A 23462-nucleotide genomic window follows, 5' to 3' on the forward strand; every position below is an offset into this window, starting at 1 on the left:
TCACACTTAGGAAGAGCTCCCCATAAATATCTCCAGAACTCATTTTCCTCCTTTAAAACCCTCCTTGCTGTGACGCCTGCATAAAACTTGACAAGGGTTAGGATGCCGATGCACTGGTGATACCGTTGCCTATCATTCTGATCAATGTCTCACTGTTTCCTTGTATTTCCCAGCCTGACTCTTGTCTTATACTTCTATTGTAAGCTTGCTTGGGCAGAGACCATCTTTTTGATCTGTGTTTGTCTAGCACAATGGGGTCCTGATCCATGATAGGGCTCTCAGCCACTATGGTAATACAAATAGCAAACAACAAGACCACACTTTTTAAAAGGTGTAGCAAGAGCCACTGCTCACCCAGTTCACTCTAGTCATGGAGGCATCATGTTTTATGCAGACATAATGCTTCCTTCCATGTAACAGTGCAACAGATGCCCTCCTACACTGACTCTCCGGACCACAGTTTAACCCTTCATGACTTTGCACTTCTATTATTTCTAACTGAAAAGTGATTTTTTTTTTTTTTAATTTCGCTTAGGCTGAGAGTTTAGAGACCATTTTTGGAGATAGAGAATCAAAAGACTTTTTTCAAATGTAAATGCAAAACAGCAATAAATCAACAAACTGGTTAATTCTTTTCACCATTTCCCTTCAGTTCTTCAATAAAGTTTTCAAAAGCCTAACTAAAGGAATTTTCTGAAGAGAAGCCAAAATATAAACAATGCAATCGCAAAGCCTCTTTTGTAAAATATAGTTGCATAATATAGTCATCTCACAGAAAACTGATCCTTTATAAAGTTTTTCCAATCTACTGTAACTGGGGCAAGAGGGTTGCTCCCAGATATCCCCACCCAGCATACTGAATAGAAGACCACCATTTCCCCCAAAACACCACTACTATCATCAAATGTGAGGCAACCAAAGAATGGACTAAGCATCAGCCAAAAGAAAACGAAAGTTGTGATTGTTGAAAGAGGAGATAGCAATGATGCAGCATATGTGATCAACAGTGAAGAATACATCTTGGTTAACTTAGGATATATGTTGGAAGCACAATTAGTGCCAATGACCAACTCCAATGGGAGGTGAAAGCAAGAGCTGGGAAGAGAAATAGAGCCTTTTTGTGATGGACAAATACCTGGAAAAATAAGGAGATTCACACAAGAACCAAGACAAAGTTATTCAAGGCCACTGTGATACCAACATTGTTATATGCTTCTGAAACTAGGCAAATGCTAGAAACTCACAACAGGATTCTTAATGCATTCTATCTATTTGGTATCCATTAGTGGGATAAAGTAACCAACACCAATGCTTTATAAAGGATGGACTAGCACACTGCAAATACAATGATTTGAGAAATAAGGCTGAAGTGGGTTGGAGACATGTTGTACAAATGCCCGAAAACAATATTCCTAGACAAGCCCTTGATTGGATACCAGCTGGTGGAAGACAACAGAGGACATAAGAAACCACTGAGAAAGATGTCGCTGTCATGGAAACAGACTATAATGGAGCAAGAAACGTGGCAATAAACAGATGGAGGTGGAAAGATGGGGTTGCCTCATGTGTCACACTGAGACGAGAGCACCTAATAAAATAATATCCCGAAGGCAGAGGATAATACGTTAAGCTAAATATAGGGTCCAGGAAGAGCTCAACAGAAAATTTTCCAATGGAATATTTCCCCCCCCATCAGAAAATGCAGATCTGTCAAAAGCCAAACATTTCACAGAAACATGTTGATTTCAACAAAATTTCACCGTTAAAGAATTTTTTATAAGGTTGAAACAATGTTTTGGAATGGAATAGTTTGATTTTCTGTTTCAAAATGACATTTCAATCAAGCTAATTGATTTTATCAAAAATATTTAACCTGAAATTAATTTTATTTCAGAATTTTCTTTCATGGAGTATTTTGAAACCTTTTGGTTTTGTTCTGTTTCACAAAAGAATTTGTTTTGAAATAGTAGATTTTTCCACTAAATGAAAAATCTGGTTCCCACCCAGCAACAGTTCCAGAGTGATCATATCCCATTTTATTTCTTCTGTTTTACGCAATTTGCCTTATTAAGCCCCCAATCTCCCCTGAAATTGCACAACAGTGATTTTGTTGGATCTTTGTACCCTACTTCAGTTTTCCCACTGCCTGTATCTGCCAAGAGCATTCATATGTGGATGTTACCACAATGAAATATTATTCCTACACACATTACTTCTGGCTTACTTGCCTCTTACTTTTAATATCTCTTGTTTCAGTATCATCCAGGTGTATATATAGACTGTAACTGGCTCTGAAGAGTCCTGTGATACTTTTCTATAGAAGATGCTATATAAAAAATAAGCTGTAAAAGCACTAGACTATATACTCTAAGGAACAATCCTGCATTAGCAAGGGGACAGATTACATGAACTAATGGGTCTTTTCTACGATTCAATGATTTTATTGTACCCCTCCTTCTGTACCAAATAAGCAGCCAAGTACCCAGCACTTGGATACAGCTGAGAGGTCAGAAATAGGCCTTGTCTGAAATGAATACTGTTTCTGTGCAGGTAAGTGGAAGGTATTGGAATGTGGAAAAGCATTAAACAGGGCTATCCCTCATAATGAGTCTTCACAAGGCTGGCTCAGGGTATAAGGAGATAGAGGTCATTTGAAACTCAGGCTTCTTGCATGACAATGCACTACATTGTCTGGCAAACCAACTGGGCAAAATAATGGACTCATTCAGTCCTTTTGTGACATTTGAAAATGGTGTCCCTTTTCTATTATAAGGAAAGCAACCCCCCCCCCCCCCCCCCGAGTGCCAACTTTTACGCAGCTTCATTTTTGTTTCTTCTGTTAAAGCATTCCAGTGGTAACGCACGGAGATGTACTGCAAATGGGAGGCGGTGGGGGGAGTCACTGCAGACATATATCTGCATGAGTTAATGAGCTGCATCTGTGTTAACACAATAGTGACAGACTGCATTGCCATAATATCATAACAACTCTAATTAGCAAATATCATTTTAATGCCAAAATACCAATGGGACTAGAACAAACAAACAATAATGAACTACTGCTGTAATTGTAAGCCATCCTCTCAAGGCCAGTATACCAAAATGGAGTACTAGATTAATGACAAGAGGTTAGAACAAATGCTAATGTAGTTTCATTTAAAAGGAAGCGATTTCTCTTGGCTAAACTATATATAATACACAGAACCTAGCGACTGTGCAAGTACGATTCTGAACAACAGCTAGCACAGTGCCTCAGATAACGGGAGGGTGAAAAGGAGGAAAGAAGTCAATCAGTTAGTAAAGTTTGGTCAATAAAAGTTACAAACTATACCTCAGTGAACCTACTGCTTTAATGAACTGACCAGATGCTCTCTCAAGGCCTAATCCAAAGCCCATTGAACTCAGTGAGAATCTTCTCATTGAGTTCAATGGGTTTTGGATCAGGTGCTCACAACATAAGTGTAAGATAAAAGATTCAAATTAAAATGAGAGGCAAGTTTTCAATAAGTCAGAAAAAAAATCCATTTTCTTGGGAAATTCATGGAGGATAGGTCCATCAATGGCTATTAGCCAGGATGGGCAGGGATGGTGTCCCTAGCCTCTGTTTGCCAGAAGCTGGGAATGGGTGACGGGATGGATCACTTGATGATTACCTGTTCTGTTCATTCCCTCTGGGGCACCGGGCATTGGCCACTGTCGGAAGACAGGATACTTGGCTAGATGGATCTTTGGTCTGACCCAGTACGGCCGTTCTTATGGAAAAACTGGGAAAAATGTTTGAGCAACTTGGAGCAATGAATTTTATCCATAGTGGGCCGAGGATGCAGTAGATTAAAGGAGTAGTTTTTTCACCTCAGGGAACATAGAGTAGTGATTAAAGTTAGTCTGGTGTTCTCTTCCTAGTCTCCATAGTCAAAACTCATCCCTGTTCGAACCCCTTTGAGTTACACAAAGATGAATTTGGCACTAGCTGTCTACATCACAAAGACACCTCACAATTAGACATAACTGACAGTCTCTGCTAAAGAGAAACCCAAAACTGGAATACTAGCAGAGTTGTAAGTCAGGAGTGAGGTTCACTGGCGGAACTGAGTAGGAAAGGTTGTACAGTGCCTATTTGCACTATGCTTAGCTCAAGCCAGGCATTATGGACCCCACTTTTAGTGCTCATTAAAGTAAGTATTTTCTAACGTCCCTAAGTGACTTAGGAGCACAATTCCCACAGAAAGCCAATGGAACTTATCCCCCTAACTCAGGCGCTTTTGAAAATCCAACCCTAAATACATTAAATATATATAAAATGTTGAGTGTGACTATTCTCACAAATAATTGTACTGAGTTCAATAGACTATCTAAAATCCAGCAGAAGCTTTAAAATCCAGACCCAAAACACATAGAGCATAAATAACTATCTTACTGCAATGTTTAAGGTCAGTTGTAAAAACAACAAATAAAAATAAATACAATATTGAATTAAATCTCAAACTCAGTAAAGGGATACATTTTCAACTGCAGTCTCTCTGTTTGTGTCCCCTGAAATAGGTCCATAAATGTTTGCACTCACAAAAAATGTGAATGCCATTATCTGAATGTGAAAATGGGCATTTGTGCATACAAATCAGGTAGTTGGGACATCACTTAATTGGCATGCAGGAATGGATATTTGCACCAAAGATGCACATGATTTTTTTTTTGAACAGGCATCACAGACTGACTGAAGCTGGCTGAAAATTTGACCCTACACACAGTATACATTATTATATGTGCTGAATATATTTTACTTTGCTGGTTTAAGCACAGCCTTCATAGGAGTTAAAAACATAGTTTGCGTGTTTGATTCTGTTTTTTTAAATAATAAATACAAATAACCTTCTCTTCAGCATTCAGTGCATCTAAAGACAAGAAAATTCTGTTTATAGTAAGAAGACTGAGAATTTCAAATACTTATTCCAGGCTTTTAACTACAGTATTGAGAAAAATATTCACAAAAATTCTTTGAAGTATGGTATACCGAGCCATAGTTTTCCCTGTTAGTATGCTAATGATAGTACAAAAGGTATTTTTGTATATAGTATTTGGATTACAGTACTTTTGTTCTACAGATCATGTATGTGAAATCTAATTTGCATATCGGTGCAAGCCCTAAAATTTAGTTTTAATACAATACAGGATTATAGGTGGAAGCAGGAGAAAGTGTATTACTAGTCCAAAATAACTCAACCTGTATGTTCTAAAACACGTTAAAAGAAATAGCTGGGTAGAGACCTTGATAGAGTGTGGGACAGAAGCACTTTTGCTTCCAAAGAGTGATCTAGAAAAAATGACTCCAGAACAGAAGACCAGAGATTACATCTTGCTTCCATTGAAGTCACTGCCAGTTTTGCTATTGACTTCAATGGAACAAGGATTTCACCCCAGGTTCTTAATGAAAATAATCATAATACTCTGCTTTTATTATAAGACAGAATATTTTTGACAATCATTACTAACACAGGACAGCCATTTCAAAAATCCAAAAAGCACTTCCTTCTTATTGAGAGTTGGATGTCGCTTTCCACTTACAACATGCCACTAAAAATTAGTGATGACATGTACCATAAATGCTGAATACAGTGGAATTCAGACTACTTGACTCATGTACTGTATATGTGCTGTTCAGAACAATTACAACATTCTAAATAAATGTGATGATTGGATCAAAATTTGTGAGGCATTCAGATGCAATATCACAATGTTGAGGGCACCAGAGAACCCATTGTGACATTTGTTCAATACTGTAAATTATGCTGATTTCAGTTGGATTTATTTTATTCATACTAGGTATAGAATATGAATTATCTATATAGACTGCCATATATTATAATATTTTATTAAAATTATGCACAGCAGCTAGCTACTTTTCAAACCTAAACAACTGCTATTTCGTTTTAAATGGGGGGCGGGGCAGACACTCAAAGGCCTAGTTGACATTATGGATTACCATCCTGGAAAAATCTCTTTTAATGAACACATTTTTTCATACAAGTTCATTATTTAGAAGTGATAAAAGCTTCTGAACCTAGCAGAAATTCTAGATGTTTTGCTCTCCCATAATTAAAAAAACTATTTAAATGAAAAGTAAGCACATTCCAGCTAATAGCTTCTATACTGCACTTCAGACCAATATAAATTAAAAGACAATTAATAAAATCTTCATAATTTACAACGCAAATACTGAGAGTCTCGCTAGCACCAGTACTGACATTTTTTCAAGAAAGTTTGTATTTCCGCAAGTAAACATGAAAAAGCTACCTTGTTTCTCTGAGGTTTGGTTTATGGACATGTAGCCAATGACCCAAGAACATATGAACGAAATTCAAATTACATTTTAATACAGGTTAAAAATCTTGAGATTTACACATCAAAATGTACTAAAAGCTCATCACCACCTGTGTCTTTCAGATTCTAGAGATGGGCACAAAACAAAACCCCAAAGCTACATTCCGATCAGAATTTGTAGCTCAACCTAGTCGTTAAGGGCCAAACCTAAACACTCCTTAGGTCTGGGAAAGTTCAGATTTGGATGCAAATTTTGAACACGCAAGTTCAAGATGGTTTGAATTTAGGGTTTTGGTTTGGCCCTTTATAAGCTCTATGAAGTTTGGGTCTGGGATTTTGAATCCCTCTTTTTTTTAAAAACAAATACCAAATTTTAAGGGTAAATTAAAAAGAGATCAAGTAGGTTTGCACGAGTATTACCAATTTTGTGAGTACACAGAGGACTTCACTCTCCAGGCCTATCAATCTGGCACTTTTCATTAACTACATTTACTTGAAAAATATAAGAAATATAAGAACAAGCATTAACTTGACACCTTTTGCTAAAATATATACCTGACTTTCACTAAACAGCATTTTAAGTTTTGTCCCTCATTTCTAAGTATCAGCCACATATCAGGAAATAAAAAATCATCAGCATGTCTTTCTGCACATTTCACTGGAATTAAAGTTGCCATGCCTGTGGTGTTCACTTGGTGCCTGATCCAAAGCCTACTGACGTCAGTGGGAAGACTTCCAAAGCTCAATGAAGTCACATTGAAGTCAGTGGATCAGGCCTGTGACAGTGAGGATTTCAATATAGAGTTTGAATTCAATGCAAATCTAAACTTTTGTCTGGAGCAATGGAGCACTAAAAAACTTTCAGATACAAGTCTCAGGGTTTGTGGAATAGCTCCATGATAGGCTCTGGTTTCATATTCAACACCTGTTTTCTTTCAAAGCACCTCTCTTACATACCAGAATGACCTTAACAACTATGAGTTCAAATCTGTTAGAAACTGCAAAAAGATATCAGAGAACTATTATCTTGAATTACGGAAGAGAGTGCAGGCACAGTAGACACACATTTTAGTCACTCAGTGGAAGAGGACATCAGTATGCACAGGCAGCAGCACATGCTTTTCATGTCAAGAGATTAGAGGGAGAGAAGATAGAGAGTTTTGGGTGTGGGGGGGAAGAGTTGAGAGATAATAGGGTAAAATAGTTGGGAGAAGGGGAAATAAGAGACACTGGAATGGAGAATAGACAGGCAGAAATGACCGGGGGGGGGGGGGGGAGGGAGGGTGTAAGGCAGGAGAGAAGCAGCAAGAAAAACTGATGATAGCAGAGGAAATGAGATAGAAAACAATGGGGGGAAAAGAAACCAAAACATTCCGGAGAAGAGAATGTGTTAAGAAACCAAAGCTCTTTCTTAGAAGCATTTTCTTGTTAGTGAGGGACAGGCACCACTACATTATACAGCAGGAAATGGTAACAGCTATAAGGAAAGTCAAAATTCACACTTGACCTTACATATAAAAACTGAAAAGAACAAGGGTAAAATAAAGTACAACAAAAATTGGTGTCCTATTTCTTTTGACTTTTAAAATACTTCCAGGTTGCATTTCAAAACCATCTCTGTTTCTACATTTTTCCATGGTGGAACCTTTTCATTTTCCCACTAGGGGAGTTTAGTGTTTGCAACACACACAACAGATGTGGCTGGCCTGAAAGCCCAGTTCAGCCTTGCTCTGCACCTTGTCTCATCATTGACACCAGAGTAAAGTGAGTGTAAAATGCTAACAAGTCAAATTGGTAGCAGTTATGATTTTATACTCTTTTTACACTCACTTTGCCTTGGTATTAATGATTACACCAGATGCAGGGTATGGATAAATCAGTCCCTGGGTTTCCACTAATTCCTCAGATATCAACTAGGCAGGACCTAGGAGATAGCAAAATATCCCTACAACTATGTTTAAATTATTTTTCTTCTGTTTTAATAGGCCTGGGCCTAAAATACCTCTGTGTTTCAATTGTGCAGAGGACACGGTTTTCCTAAGATAAGAGTGTGAACTGTTTTTCAGCATCACAAAACTAAAATGTTCATTGCTTTTTGAGAAAATGTGAAAAAACGAGTTTTGAATTTAATTTGAAAAATAAATTAGCTTCAAGGCCTCAATGGTCTGACTGATCATAGTTTATAAGAATGTTTTTTAAAAGTTTCTGCCATCCCAAACGCTGAAATGAAATGAATCACATGGCTGGGTATTCCTGATTAAGAAAGTAGCATTTCTAATGGAAACCAATGCAGTGCTTGAAAAAGAGTTTCTGAATAAGCTGCAAAGGTGCCAGGTAACACTAAAGAAGCTGTCCCAATGTTAACTGGTATAGTATTAGTATTTTTCTGAAAGCAGAGGGCACAAACAGTAATAAATAATATTTGTTTCATTCCTTTTGGACTTTAACCTTTAAATCGTTAGAAGACTTTTTTTACTTCCACTGTTTCTAAATAAACCACTATTTAGATGGGAAAACAGTTTAGTACAGTCTTCAAAAACAGGCAAGCCATTAATTGATCCAACATGTTGGCAGTTTTAAAGAAACTTATTAGACAGGAACAAATGGTGTATCCTATTTTGTGTTGAAATACCCTGAGCATGACTTTAAGAGTGCTTATATTTCTATATGTCAAGCTTCTATTATGTTGCCTGCTAAATAATCTTATTATTAATAATCTTATAATAATACTTAAAGTAATAGGAAGTAGAACCTAAACTGCATATGGTTTAGTTTCTGTTTATTGAGAACAGTTTTAAAACTATTAGGCGCTCTAATTTTAAAGCCATGAAAAGTCCTAAGCAATATCAAGATTTAAAAAAAAAATAAAAACCTTCCTCTGATCCAATCCACCCATCTCAAAAGCATATGAATTTGCTCCAGTAAACAGTTAATCTCTTCATAGAAGACTGAGTGCAATATGTTCAAACTGTTCTGTCCAATAGCTGCACTATTATAATGTTAGTAATGCAAGGAATTCTTTTACCTCTCATCCATCCTGGCTAGCTTATTGCAAAACGTAAAAATGTAATTAAAATATCCATGCTTTGTAACCTAATCATGTTCCAATTTACCCCCAACAACACTAAACTGGCATGAAAGAGCTGGGTATGATTAGTTACTGGATGCAAACCAGAGATTCCGCTAATAGGTGGCATTTTAGTCTGCATGGCATATGTTCTTGGCATAAGAGACTAGTGGCCCCTGGCAGAAGACTTTGTCCCTAAAAATAAATCTGATTAGCTGATCTTTAAAACAACAATTTCAAAACAAATATTTTTATAAAAACAATGTTTTCATTATATAGCAAACCCAGTGTTTGTTCTGGCTTTGCTGTTATTTCTGACGGCTATGTTTATGTTGACTCTCTCATGGCACAATTTGATTAATTCTTTGAGTCCTGAACACCCATCTCCAGGCATCAAAGGCACACATGGGAAGGATGAGAAACCAAAATTTGAGACAAATGTCTGCACCTGTATTTCATAAAATCAGATACTCCACAGTGTTTGGTCCCACAGATGAAAATAATTGCAAAAATGATGGTAGACACTGCATTCCCTACTTTGCTGAACCTCCTAGTAATTAAGAAACAATGTTATCCTTCACATCTTGAAGAGCTCAATCTCACCCACAGCCCCTGCCTGACATGGGCCACCGGATCTTAATGATCCAACAAAATGCTTACAGATGCCTAACTGCCCTCTAAAGGGACCACAGGTCCCATAAAATCCACAAAAGTGGCCAAAACTTCACAGCTTTCGAACTTTTCCATCAGATTGAATGTTATTATTTATCGGTCTTGGCAACCTGTCAATTTCTCTCCATGGCAGCAGTCAGAAGAGTATTTACAACCTGTAAAGGTGCCCAGAAAAACACTTATCTTCTGTGCAGAAATGAAACAGCTAACTTCTGGCAAGAATAACTGATATACAAACTGACCAAGAGGGTCCGTCCAGCCCACCCCAGCTATCAGCTCAGCCCAGATATTTGGGGAAGAGAATGTCCCCCACTTCCCCACCTCCACAAAGCACCAAACTCCTAGACTGGCGAGCGAAGCTGGCTGTAACACCACAAACAGGCTACCAGGTACCAGCAGGCATGGTCCCTGTTAACGAGCGGGGTGAACGAAGGGGTCCAACTGGCCTTAAAAGCGTCGGACTGGCGGGCAGCGTATCCCGCGAGCAGGGATTTCTGCGGGCAGACCTTAGGGGCTCCAAGTGAGGAGAGGCGGCTCCTCTCCTCCCCCCCCCCCGCTCCCACTCACCTGCATGCGGCATGGTGATGGTCTCGTTGGCGTTGCTGGAGCCCACGTTGAAGATCACCACGGCAGAGGCGTTCTGGGCGGCGGCGTGCCGGATCTTATCCTTGTACGTGCAGTTGCCCTTGGGGATCAGCGCGACCCAGCTCTTGCCCTGGCCCGGGGCGGCGAACCGGGTGTGGGGGTCGCAGGCCAGCCGGTCGTGGGCGGAGACGGTCATCACCACCTGGCCCCGGGCATCCTGCTTGGGCGAGTGCTCCCCGTAGCGCCCGCACTCGCTCTTCTCGCTGCGCAGCTCCAGGCTGCCGGCCGCCGGCTCGGCGTAGGTGATGTTCACGAAGGCCGTGTACCACTCCTCTTTCTCGGCCACCGTGAAGTCCAGGCAGAGCAGATGCACGAAGCAGAAGGAGAGCAGCCATGTTGAGAGGGCCAGGCTGCGGCACGCCTGGATCAGAGACATTGCCATCCTTCCTCGGCCTCCCCCCTCGCCTCCGGCCCGGCTGCGTGTGCGAGCGGGCACCGGAGCCTGCTCTGGGCTAGGCGGCGGCTGCTCCAGCTGCTGGGATCCGGCCGTGCGAGGCACGGGAGGGGGGGTGGGAGCTGGCTGGGTAACCTCAGCTGTAATGCATTTCACTGGGGGCTTTTCCGTGCCTCTTAGCGCCTTGCTCCGTAGCTCTCTCCCCCTCGTCTCCCTTTCTTCCCCTCCCCCTCGGGCTCCTTCCTGGCTTTGCGGTCGCTTCCCTCTCCCTACAGGGGCAGGGGGTGGTTGCACACACTGCACGGGAGCTTGTGGGACCCCCTTCAAAAGGGAGCTCCGGCTGGCTGAGGAGGAGGCGTTCTTGCTATAGGCAGCTGGCGGGGGGGCTGCTTCTCGCCCTCCCCCGCTCCACCCCCTCGCCGGGTAGCTGTGCAGGCGGCTCGCCAGAGGAGATGCTGGCTCTGGGGGGAGCGGGGGTAGGGGAGGCGCGTGCAGGAGGGGCTTTGGTGTGATGTCAAGAGCTCTTGCGGCTGTGCTTTAATGGCGCTCAGCCTTGGAGGGGCAGCAGCGCCACCTGCTGGGAGACAGGCGGGACAGCGGCAGAACCAGGCTGTCAGCCGGTGGAGGGGAAGATACCAGACTCTAGAGCAGTGGCTGTCAAGCTGTGGTCTGCGGACCCCTGCGAGGGGAAGGGGGAAAGGACTATGTCTGAGCCAGGCTCTGTGAAAGGTTGTTACCCTAGAGCAGGGGTTCTCAAACTGGGGGTTGTGACCCTTCAGGGGGTCACAAGATTATATGGGGGGAGGGTCGAAAGCTGTCAGCCTCCACCCCAAACCCAGCTTTGCCTCCAGCATTTATAATGGTATTAAATATATAAAAATGTGTTTTTAATTTATAAGGGGGGGTCACACTCAGAGGCTTTTTGTGTGAAAGGGGTCACCAGTACAAAAGTTTGAGAACCCCTCCCCTAGAGCAGTGGCTTTCAACTGGAGGGGGAGAGGGGTGTGTGCACACAGACTGTCTAAGATTTCCAAAGGAGTGTGCACCTTCATTTGAAATTTTTAGGGGTCCACCAATGGCAAAGGTTGAAAACCACTCTATCAAACCGTCTGAGAGAAAATTGAAGTTTAAGATTAGGGACTTTAAAAATCATCTTTTGAACCCTGCTATTTTAATTAACTTACTTGGTGTCCTGCCTGCTACCCATGAGAATTTTTCTCTATTGGCAAATTATCCATAACTACCCTCAATGGGATCACTGTCCTCTTCCTCTGAAGCATCTGCTACTAGCCCCTGCCAGAGACTGCGCACTAGATTGGATGGCCCACCGCTCTGACCTGTTATAACAGTTCTGATGTTCCTAAGAAAAGAAAGCAATAAAGGACAGTTCTCCATTGAATTTCTGTGTTATTATATGGGTCTGTAACAATAAACAAGTGTGTGCTATGCTATTAAATGAGAGAAGCATTTGTGTGTATGTATATTTATAGTGAGGTGTGTGTATGCATACATTAGGAAACAAACATTCTGTTTCAAAACAGATGTGCACAATAAACCGATTTAAACACAAAAACAAGTAGGTCAACTATTGACACAAATATAAAGAATGTTTAATGTGAAACTTAAAAAAACCCAATAGAACTTCTGAGGCAACATCTATTAAAATAGGTGAGTCAAGCATAAAGTGCGGGGCAAAAAAGGAATGGGTAAAATCCTGGAGCTGCTGTAGTCAATGTTTTGGAACTTTGATTCTTTATTATGGATAATAATTGGAATTAAAATACTCACAGGGAGTAAGTATGTGGTTAATATTCTGATTTCTTTCACGCCAATATGAAAAGTGTTAAACCACAACTGAGTCATTCTGTATCTACTCAAATGCAAATGAGATCAGAATCTGTTGCATATAAAGAGAAAAAGTTATACTTTGCAATGGCCATTTATTCTTTATTGTAAACAGATATGTTCATCATGTCAACTATATGGTCTGTTTTAATCTTCTTGTGGATAAACTCTGCTGTTGCCCTTTGACTTAATGGGACTTGTGCATGTAAACTGAAGGCAGTATTTGACTTTTAAGTTATGTTGCTACGTGGTTATGTTCAATGTGGGCAGAGGATATACCCTACCAGTAGCATATCTGTGGTGCTTCAAAAGGGCTGATTTCCTAAAATGGAGACGAGTAGATCAAAAGTGTGAATAAAAATTGGGAGTTGTTTAAGAAGAATCATAGAACTGGAAGGGACCTTGAGAGGTCATCTCGTCCAGTGGTTCTCAAACTTGGGCCACCGCTTATTCAGGGAAAGCCCCTGGCGGGTCGGGCCGGTTTGTTTACCTGCCGCGTCCGCAGGTTCGACCGATCGCGGCTCCCACTGGCCGTGGTTTGCTGCTCCAGGCCAATGGGGGCTGCAGGAAGGGCAGCCAGCATGCCCCTCGGCCTGCCCTGCTTCCTGCAGCCCCCATTGGCCTGGAGCGGCAAACCGCGGACAGTGGGAGCCGCGATCGGCCGAACCTGCGGACGCGGCAGGTAAACAAACCGGCCCGGCCCCCCAGGGCCTTTCCCTGAATAAGCGGTGGCCCAAGTTTGAGAACCACTGATCTACTCCAGTCCCCTGCATTCAAGGCAGGACTAAGTATTATCTAGACCATCCCTGACAGCTGTTTGTCCAACCTGCTCTTAAAAATCCCCAATTATGGAGATTCCACAACTTCCCTAGGCAATTTATTCCAGTGCTTAACCACTCTGACAATTAGGAAGTTTTTCCTACTGTCCAACCTAAATTGCCTTTTATTAGATGGCCAAAAATCCACAATCAAGTAACAGAACAATTTTGGGTAGAAGCCCATCATGGTTCAGTATGGAAGTGAAGGCACTAATTAGGGGGAAAGGATATAACATAGAAAAAAGGGGAAGTATATACCAACCAATATATTAGAAGTTATGAAGAACAGAAAATTGATAAGGGAAGCTAAATACATCAGTGGAAAAATCCAGACCTGGCAGAGCTAAGCACAATAAGACCGAGATTTTAAAAGTATATTTGTAAGAATTACTTTTGTTTCTATGGTATAGGCCCCCTTACTAGATCTAGATGGTAAGAATGTTAGTAATGATGCAGAAAAGGCAAAATGTAGATGATGAAGTATTTTCCCGCTCATTAATAACTAAAAAGAGGATGTTAAACATTGACTATGGATAAACATTTTTAATCCAAAAGGTCCAGACCAAGAATCCTAAAAGAGTTGGCTGAGGAGATCACTAATCCTTTGACTTTAATTTTTTAATAAATCTTGGATTACCAGGGAAATTTCAGAAGACAGAGTATGCTAGTGTTATGCCAATATTCAAGAAAGGGTAAGTGGGATGACCCATGTAATTACAGGTTGTCTCGTCTTAGAAAAAATCATGGAAAAGAATAAGAGGATGGGAATATACTTCGTGCCAGTTAACATGATTTTATAGAAAATAGGTCTTAACATACAAAATTTAATTTTTTGGTGAGATTACAATTTTGGTTGATAAAAGTAACTGCATAGCTGTAATTTACTTAAACTTCTGTAAGGCAGTTTCCTTTGTACCACATGACAGTCATTACAAATTTCACATTATACAATATCAATAAAGCAGACAGATTAATAACTGGCTAAGATTAATAAACACTTTATACAGCAGTGGTGTTCAATTCTATTTTTGAGGGGCCAGATAAAGCAATGTTCAAATCTTGGAGAAGCAAAGAGCTGTTCAGGTGTTTGCTCCCTAGAGAAAGCACACAAATTCTTCACCCATCTGACAAGGATTGGCAACTGATGGCATGCATGCCAGAGATTGTACATCGGCTGGTTTTTGAATGGCATACAGACTGATAGTCCCATCAGGGGCAAGTTTTGGGATGCACTTCGGTATATTTTCCCTCTGATTACCATCATGCCATGTTCAGTTAAAATCTATTTATCTGAATTTCAATTTACCCAAAATCCTGATTATCCAGATGAACAGTATATCCCCCATGCTCATTGGGTAATCAGCATTTTCTGTCCCAAGGGAAGAGAGGGGGGGGAGTAGCTGCAGGAGACTGGAGCCTCCTTAGTGCTGCTTGAGTGCAGGGAGCTGGGAGGAAGAGAGGACAGTGGGGGAATTGGGGGAGAGCCAGAGTAGCACGGGGGCTACTCCACCCAGAGCCTGTCCCATTCTTGCCTCCCCTGACTCCTGCTCCAATCTGGAGAATCTGTTGTAAGGACAGCCCTGTTACCTGGCTCCATCTCCAACCACGGACAGCCCTGCTACTCAGCTCAAGCTCCGCCCTCAGCTCTTAGTAGCAGACCAGGGATGGTCCCACTACTCAGCTCTGGCTGGGCCCATGGCTCCCAGCAGCTCCAGCTCCTGCACTCCCCTGGTGGTCCTGACTGCAGTGGTTCCGCCCTTACACGCATCTGAGCACCACTACTCCACCCAGGCCAGCAACTGCCAGCTCAGAGGATGCTCTGCAGCCAGGGAAGGAAAGAGGCAACCTGGCAGAAGGGTTCAGTGACTGGAGGCACCTGTTGGGCCTTTAGTTATGCCTACCAGGCATCAGCTGTTCCCCTTCCTGCTGGGGGCCCTGCTAGCCGGCTCCAGCTTGCCCCAGGTCCCTCCAGCCAGTGGGGATGCTGCAGTCAGGACCATCAGGGGAGTGTAGGGACAAGAGCCATTGACAGCCCAGAAAGGAGCTGGATCTCCCAGCAGGATGGAACAGCTAAAACCCAGTGGGCCAAATGGAAGGCCCTACCAGGATGGATCTGGCCCATGGGCCATTAATTGAAGAATATTGTTACACAGCATTGGTGAAAATGATACTGGAATACTTTGTCCGATTCTACTGTTCACATTTTAAAAAGGCTGTTGAAAAATGAAGGAGGGTGCAGAGAACAGCCACACAAAAAATTCCAGCATCAGAGAAAATGCTCTACAGTGAAAGACTTCAGGAGCTCAATCAGGAATTTGTTTAATCAGAAATACGTTTGAGATGTGAGTTGATTACACTGCTCTACAGCCAAAATGCTTCTGAAATAAATGTAGTCAAACTTTACTAATTCTGGGTCACGGAGAACAAAAATGATGCTTAAAATTGTTGATTGGTTCTAGTTTTCAAGATATGCTATTGGGTCAGTATATACGATCCTTGACTTGGGAATGGCGGAGGATAAGTGAGTTATAAAGGGAAGGGATCTCAATTTAAACCAGAAATGACTAAAATACATTTTGACTGGATCTATGAATAAATCTATGACTGGGTTTGGACAGTACTTGCTTTTTAGGCAAAATAATGAATGATGCAATCTGAAGCTGGTATTGCGTCATACATGCTATGAATTGCATCATGTTATTCCTAGAAGTCATGGATGATGCAATCCTAACGAAGCTTACATCACTCTGCTGAACAAATTGCCCTATATCAGCTCTAGAAATCATACAGTGTCATGCTCTCTTATTTGTCACTGTTTGATTTTGCAACGGGACACATTTCTGTTTAGCCAAAGTGAGCAGAGATACCTCGTACTTGTGTGAACAGTGCAGATAACTTCTGCTATGTTTGTGGTGAAGTGACTTTTGCATCACAAAAGCGCAGTATAACCACTATGGTTAAGAAAGCCTATCACCTTTATTTTGGCTGCAAAATTGGAGATCAGGACAAGAGGTGGGCCCCACACATATGCTGCAACACTTGTGCAACAAATCTTCGCCAGTGGTTGAACAGGAAAAGGAAATCTATGCCTTTTGCAGTGCCAATGATTTGGAGAGAGCCAACAGATCATACCAGCAATTGTTACTTCTGCATGGTGCCTCCAGTTGGGAAAGGTGTGTCGAAGAAGAAAAAGTGGACTGTGCATTATCCAAACATTCCATCAGCTATACGCCCAGTACCCCACGGAGAAGGACTGCCGGTTCCTGATGCACCAGAATCATTCTCACTTGAGTCAGACGAGGAAGAGGAAGAGGATGAAACTTCTGGTCCTGAACCATCAATGTCACAGGACCCACATTTTCTCCCATCCTCCTCCTCTGAACCACACCTCATAACACAAGGTGAACTGAATGACCTTGTCAGGGATTTGGAACTACCCAAGAGTAAGGCAGAGCTGTTGGGCTCCAGACTACAGCAGTGGAATCTCCTGGCAGGTGATGTTAGGGTTTCCATGTTCCGTGACCGTCAAAAGGATCTTGTCCCATTCTTCTTCATGGAAGGTGATCTTGTAGCCTGCAACAACATCGATGGTGTGATGGCAGCCCTCAACATCGTTCACGATCCAGATGAGTGGAGACTGTTCATTGATTCATCCAAGACGAGTCTTAAAGCTGTTTTACTGCATAATGGCAATGTTTTGCCATCAATTCCAGTTGGTCATGAAACAACTTTTGAGGTGCATAAACTATGACCAACATTAGTGGCAGCTTTGTGGCGATTTGAAGGTTGTTGCTCTCTTGCTTGGTCTGCAGACTGGATACACAAAGTACTGCTGTTTTCTCTGCGAATGGGATAGTCGTGCAAGAGATTCCCACTACATCATCAAGAAAGATTGGCCACTCTGACAGCCATTGGAGCCTGGGAGGAAAAGTGTTCAGCATCCACCACTTGTTGAATCAAGGAAGATTTTACCACCACCCTTACACATCAAGCTGGGTCTGATGAAGAACTTTGTCAAGGCCGTTGACAAAACACAAGCAGCTTTCAAGTACCTCCGTGGAAAATTTCCAAGGTTAAGTGAAGCTAAGATAAAGGAAGGTGTCTTTGTTGGTCCTCAGATTCGTGAACTTCTTCGAGATGATGCATTTGACCATGCACTGCGTGGCAAGGAAAAGACGGCATGGAAAGCCTTCCAGTTAGTGGCAATAAATTTTCTTGGAAACAACAAGGCAGACAACTACAGGTTGTTGGTGGAAAACCTCTTCAAGGCATACAAAAGCCTTGGTTGCAACATGTCACTAAAGATACATTTTTTGCACTCTCATCTAGATTTTTTTCCACCGAACTGTGGAGCAGTGAGCGACGAGCACGGCGAGCGATTTCACCAGGACATTGCAACAATGGAGAAATGCTATCAGGGCAAATGGAGCCCATCAATGCTTGCAGACTATTGCTGGACAGTGACAAGAGATGCTCCATTTAATGAATACAAGAGACAAGCCAAGAAGCGCCGAGTAGACACTGAATAGGACTAAACTATGTACATAATAGTTTTTTGCCTTTTGTTTCATAATAAATTTTATTTATAGAACCCTTTTGCTGATTTTTAAAGTGTTATATAAACAGGACAGGTGAAATATTATCATGTAAAGCAACCATAAACACATGAAAAGACCTAGCTTTACAATTTATGATTAAAACTCTACTATCTACACAATATACATAGACATAAAATGTAAAAACTTAAATGTCTTAGAAACAGTAGCCAATCAGTTGTTTTAATTGTCATATTTGAATTCAGCACATCAAAATACATAATAAATAGTACATTTTATCTCTGAAGCAGACGACTTCTCAAAAGTTGTAGACCAGTGTTATAGGGTATACTTGAAATAACTTCACAGAAGAAAAAAAACGCTAAACAGGTACTAAAAGGCTCTTTAATCTAGCAGAGAAAGGAACAACAAGAACCACTGGCTGGAAGCTAGAACCAGACACTTCAAGTTAGGGAAAAGGCACCTTTTTTTTTTTTTAAACCCAAACATTCAGGGTTATTAACCATTGGAACAAACTATCAAGAGAAGTGGTGAATTCTCCATCTTTTGGAGTCTTTTAAATCAAGAGTAGATGCCTTTCTGGAAGACATGCTTTAGTCAAACAAGACTCAATACAGAAGTAACTGGGTCAAGTTATTTGGTCTCTATTATATAGCAGGTCAGACTAGATCTAATGGCCCATTCTCGCCTCAAAAATCTGTCAATCTAGGAGTAAAGACAGCAAGACTTGTTTATTCCCAGAACCTTACTTTAAAATAAATAATTATTAATTTGACCTACTGTAATTCAATGTTGAATAATAGAGAAGTGAAAATGTACAGCAGTTCTACTTAACATTTTATTTTTTGTGTTGCCAAGATCATTCTGAACTCTCCTTCTGTCTAGCTCCTTAAAATTCCATTCTTGCTCTGGGATAGGAATATACACCTCTACCCCGATATAACGCGACCTGATAGAATACAAATTTGGATATAACGCGGTAAAGCAGTGCTCCGGGGGAGGGGGAAAGGAGGAGACTGCGCACTCCGGCGGATCAAAGCAAGTTCAATATAACACGGTTTCACCTATAACACAGTAAGATTTTTTGGCTCCTGAGGACAGCGTTATATCGGGGTAGAGGTGTAATACCATTAACTTGACATCCTGCCAGCCTTACCATTCCTCCCAGGCCTGCAAATTATTTTGCCACTAACCTTATGCCTCTCCTCCAAAAAAACTACTGACCTGTGTTCCACCCACCTCCTCGCAGAAATGAAAAGCAAGTGACTCTTGTCCTGCATGATCAAATGCCACTTTGCTTTGATGTGAATGAACAGCACAGGCTCAGGGCTTATCTATATAGGGGGAAAGCCTACAGTAGTTAGTGCAAAGTACTAGCCTACCTACTCCACACCAACTCAGTATATGGATACTAAAAGGGCTTGTGTACAGAGTAGCTTAATGTACTTTGGAAGTGCATTAAGCTACTGTTCACAAAGGCACTTTTAGTGAACAGTAAGAGTGTTCATCAAGCTAAGCCAGCCAAGGGCACTCTTAATGTTCAGTAAGAGAGTGTCCATACTGGGAGTTAGGGTGTAGTAGACAGTGTGCTTTAAATTCACACACTCGCTTACTGAACACTAACTTCGCTCGGTAGACAAGCCCTCCATTTTTATAATGGGGTCCTGAAAACCGGGAATGTCCCTGTTTGCATGGTCTGTACCAGTCATGTTTACAGTGTCTGGTACTTTTCTTTTTTATACTCCAGTAGACTTATGGACACCTTAAGGAGTCACTGGCCAGCTGAACTGCTGAAATTGCAGCAGAGCTTTTCATTTATCTGTCCTCAATTCAGCTCTTGAGTGGACACAGCTAATCTGGAACCCTGCAATGTGAATTATTAGTTCAAATTATTCCTTCTAACGTGTATTACTTTGCATTTGTCATCCATGAATTTCACTTGCCACTATGCTGCTAATCCACCTACCTTGTCCAGTTCCTCTGAAGGTCTTCACAGTCTTCTCTGGTCTTGACTAAATTAAATAATGTTGTTTCATCTGCAAATTTTGCCACATCACTTACCACTTTTTTATCCGTACATCATTGGTACCAATATGTACCATGACTGGGGCTCCTCCGTAACACTATCCAGAATTATTATCTATATAAAGAATTATTCTTAGTACTTTATATTAAGTGTGTGTTTGGACCTCTAGAGAACCTCCCCCACCAGACTTTTGCTGCAAGAGAAGTGGAGCACTGCTGATTGTGCTGTGTTCTTTGCATAGGTACCAACATTTAGAAAAGTTTTGCAAGAAAAGACAATTGTCTAAATAAGATGTGGGTCTGGGGACCAGTAGGTCCCCAGCCATTGTAAGGTGCTCTGTGTATTCTGGTGAGTTATAGGACTAAGGGCTTGTCTCCACTATCAGTGGGATTGACGCTGCGGTGATCGATCCACCGGGGGTTGATTTAGTGGATCTAGTGAACACCTGCTAAATCGACCACCGATTGCTCTCCCGTTGACTCCGGTACCCCACCAGCAGGGGTGAAAGTAACTTAAAGGACTTACTGGTACACTGGAGTCCTGAGCAGGGGTGTGGCCTAAACTGGAAGAGGCGGGGCCTTTCAAGATTTAAAGGTCCTGGGGCTCCGGCTGTGGCTGGGAGCCCCAGGGCCTTTAAATCACCCCGGATCTCCCAGCTGCAGAGGCGGCTGGGAGTCCTGGGGCTCAGGGGCAAATTAAAGGGCGTGGGGCTCCGGCTGCTGCGGAGCTCCAGGCCCTTTAAATCCCCACGGGAGCCCAGCTGCCAGAGCTCTGGCAGGGATTTAAAGGGCCCAGGGCTCCCTGCAGTGGCAGGAGCATCAGGCCCTTTAAATCCCCGCCCGAGCCCGGCTGCCGGAGCTCCAGCGACGCTTTAAAGGGCCCGGGGCTCCCCGCAGCGGCTGGAGCCCTGGGCCCTTTAAATCACCGCCGTGGAAGCCGGTCCAGTCTGGCACGGCATACCGGCTCTTGCCGGTACGCCAGACCGGACCGGCTTACTTTCACCTCTGCCCACCAGAATGAGAAGAGTAAGGGGAGTTGACAGGAGAAACTCTCCCGTCGACCCAGCGCGGTGTGGACCTTGTGGTAAGTGACCATGAGAGGGTCGAGTTCAGGATCCTGACAAAAAGAAGAAAGGAGAGCAGCAGAATTCGGACCCTGGACTTCAGCAAAGACTGACTCCCTCAGGGAACTTATGGGCAGGATCCCTTGGGAGGCTAATATGAAGGGGAAAGGAGTCCAGGAGAGCTGGCTGTATTTTAAAGAAGCCTTATTGAGGGCACAGGAACAAACAATCCTGATGTGCAGAAAGAATAGCAAATATGGCAGGTGACCAGCTTGGCTTAACAGAGAAATCTTTGGTGAACTTAAATGCAAAAAGGAAGCTTACAAGAAGTGGAAACTTGGACAGATGACTAGGTAGGAGTATAAAAATATTGCTCAAGCATGACAGGGTGTAATCAGGAAGGCCAAAGCACAATTGAAGTTGCAGCTAGCAAGGGATGTGAAGGGTAACAAGAAGGGTTTCTACAGGTATGTTTGCAACAAGAAGAAGGTCAGGGAAAGTGTGGGACCCTTACTAAATGGGGGAGGCAACCTAGTGACAGATGATGTGCATAAAGCTAAGGTATTCAATGTTTTTTTTTGCCTTGGTCTTCACAGACAAGGTCAGCTCCCAGACTGCTGCACTGGGCAGCACAGTATGGGGAGGAGCTGAGCAGCCCTCAATGGTGAAAGAACAGGTTAAGGACTACTTAGAAAAGCTGGACCTGCACAAGTCCATGGGTCCAGATCTAATGCATCCAAGGGTGCTGAGGGAGTTGGCTGATGTGATTGCAGAGCCATTGGCCATTATCTTTGAAAACTCGTGGTGATCAGGGAGGTCCCGGACTATTGGAAAAAAGGCAAATATAGTGCCCATCTTTAAAAAAAGGGAAGAAGGAGAATCTGGGGAGCTAGACCGGTCAACCTCACCTCAGCCCCTGGAAAAATCATGGAGCAGGTCCTCAAGGAATCCATTTTGAAGCACTTGAGAAAGAAAAGGAAGGTGATCAAGAACAGTCAGCATGGATTCACCAAGGGCAAGTCATACCTGACCAACCCGATTGCCTTCTATGATGAGATAATTGGCTCTGTGGATATGGGGAAAGTGGTGGAGGTGATATATCCTGATTTTAGCAAAGCTTTTGATATGGTCTCCCATGGTATTCTTGCCAGCAAGTTAAAAAAGTATGGATTGGATGAATGGACTATAAGGTGGATAGAAAGCTGACTAGATCATCAGGCTCAACGAGTAGTGATCAATGACTCAAAGTCTAGTTGGCAGCCAGTATCAAGCGGAGTGCCCCAGGGGTCAGTCCTGAGGCTGGTTTGGTTCAATATCTTCATTGATGATCTGGATGATGGGATGGATTGCACCCTCAGCAAGTTCACAGATGACACTAAGATGGGGGGAGAGGTAGATACGCTGGAGAGTAGGGATAGTGTCCAGAGTGACCTAGGCAAATTGAAGGATTGGGCCAAAAGAAATCTCATGAGATTCAACAAAGATAAGGGCAGAGTCCAGCACTTAGGATGGAAGAATCCCATGCACTGTTACAGGCTGGGGACTGACTGGCTAAGTGGCAGTTCTACAGAAAAGGACCTGGGGATTACAGTGGATGAGAAGCTGGATATGAGTCAACAGTGTGCCCTTGTTGCCAAAAAGCTAACGGCATATTGGGCTGCATTAGCCGCAGGGGCGGCTCTAGTTTTTTGCTGCCCCAAGCACGGCAGTCAGGCAGCTTTTGGCGGTGCGCCTGCGGGAGGTCTGCCGGTCCCGCGGCTTTGGTGTACCCGCCGCCGAATTGCCGCCGAAGCCACAGGACCGGCGAACCTCCCGCAGGCATGCCGCCGAAGGCTGCCTGACTGCTGCCCTCGACGCGAACGGCAGGCCGCCCCCCGCGGCTTGCCGCCCCAGGCACGCGCTTGGAGCTGCCGCTGATTAGCAGGAGCATTCCCGGCAGATCGAGGGAAGTGATTATTACCCTATATTCGACACTGGTGAGGTGACATCTGGAGTATTGCATCCAGTTTGGATAGCATTCCACTACAGAAAGGATGTGGACAAATTGTAGAGTTCAGC

General features: G+C 42.8%; 1 protein-coding gene across 1 annotated transcript in view; it reads right to left on the bottom strand.

The window, feature by feature from the left end:
- Nucleotides 1-11084, bottom strand: part of RNF150 (ring finger protein 150) — a 195472-nt gene extending 184388 nt beyond the window's left edge. Inside the window, exon 1 of the mRNA XM_065405812.1 lies at nucleotides 10625-11084. Within this exon, the coding sequence (XP_065261884.1) occupies nucleotides 10625-11084 (460 nt within the window). The remainder of the gene's footprint in view (nucleotides 1-10624) is intronic.
- Nucleotides 11085-23462: the final 12378 nt, after the last annotated feature.

The sequence above is a fragment of the Emys orbicularis genome, chromosome 5 (assembly GCF_028017835.1).
Source record: "Emys orbicularis isolate rEmyOrb1 chromosome 5, rEmyOrb1.hap1, whole genome shotgun sequence".
In the NCBI taxonomy this organism is placed as follows: domain Eukaryota; kingdom Metazoa; phylum Chordata; order Testudines; family Emydidae; genus Emys; species Emys orbicularis.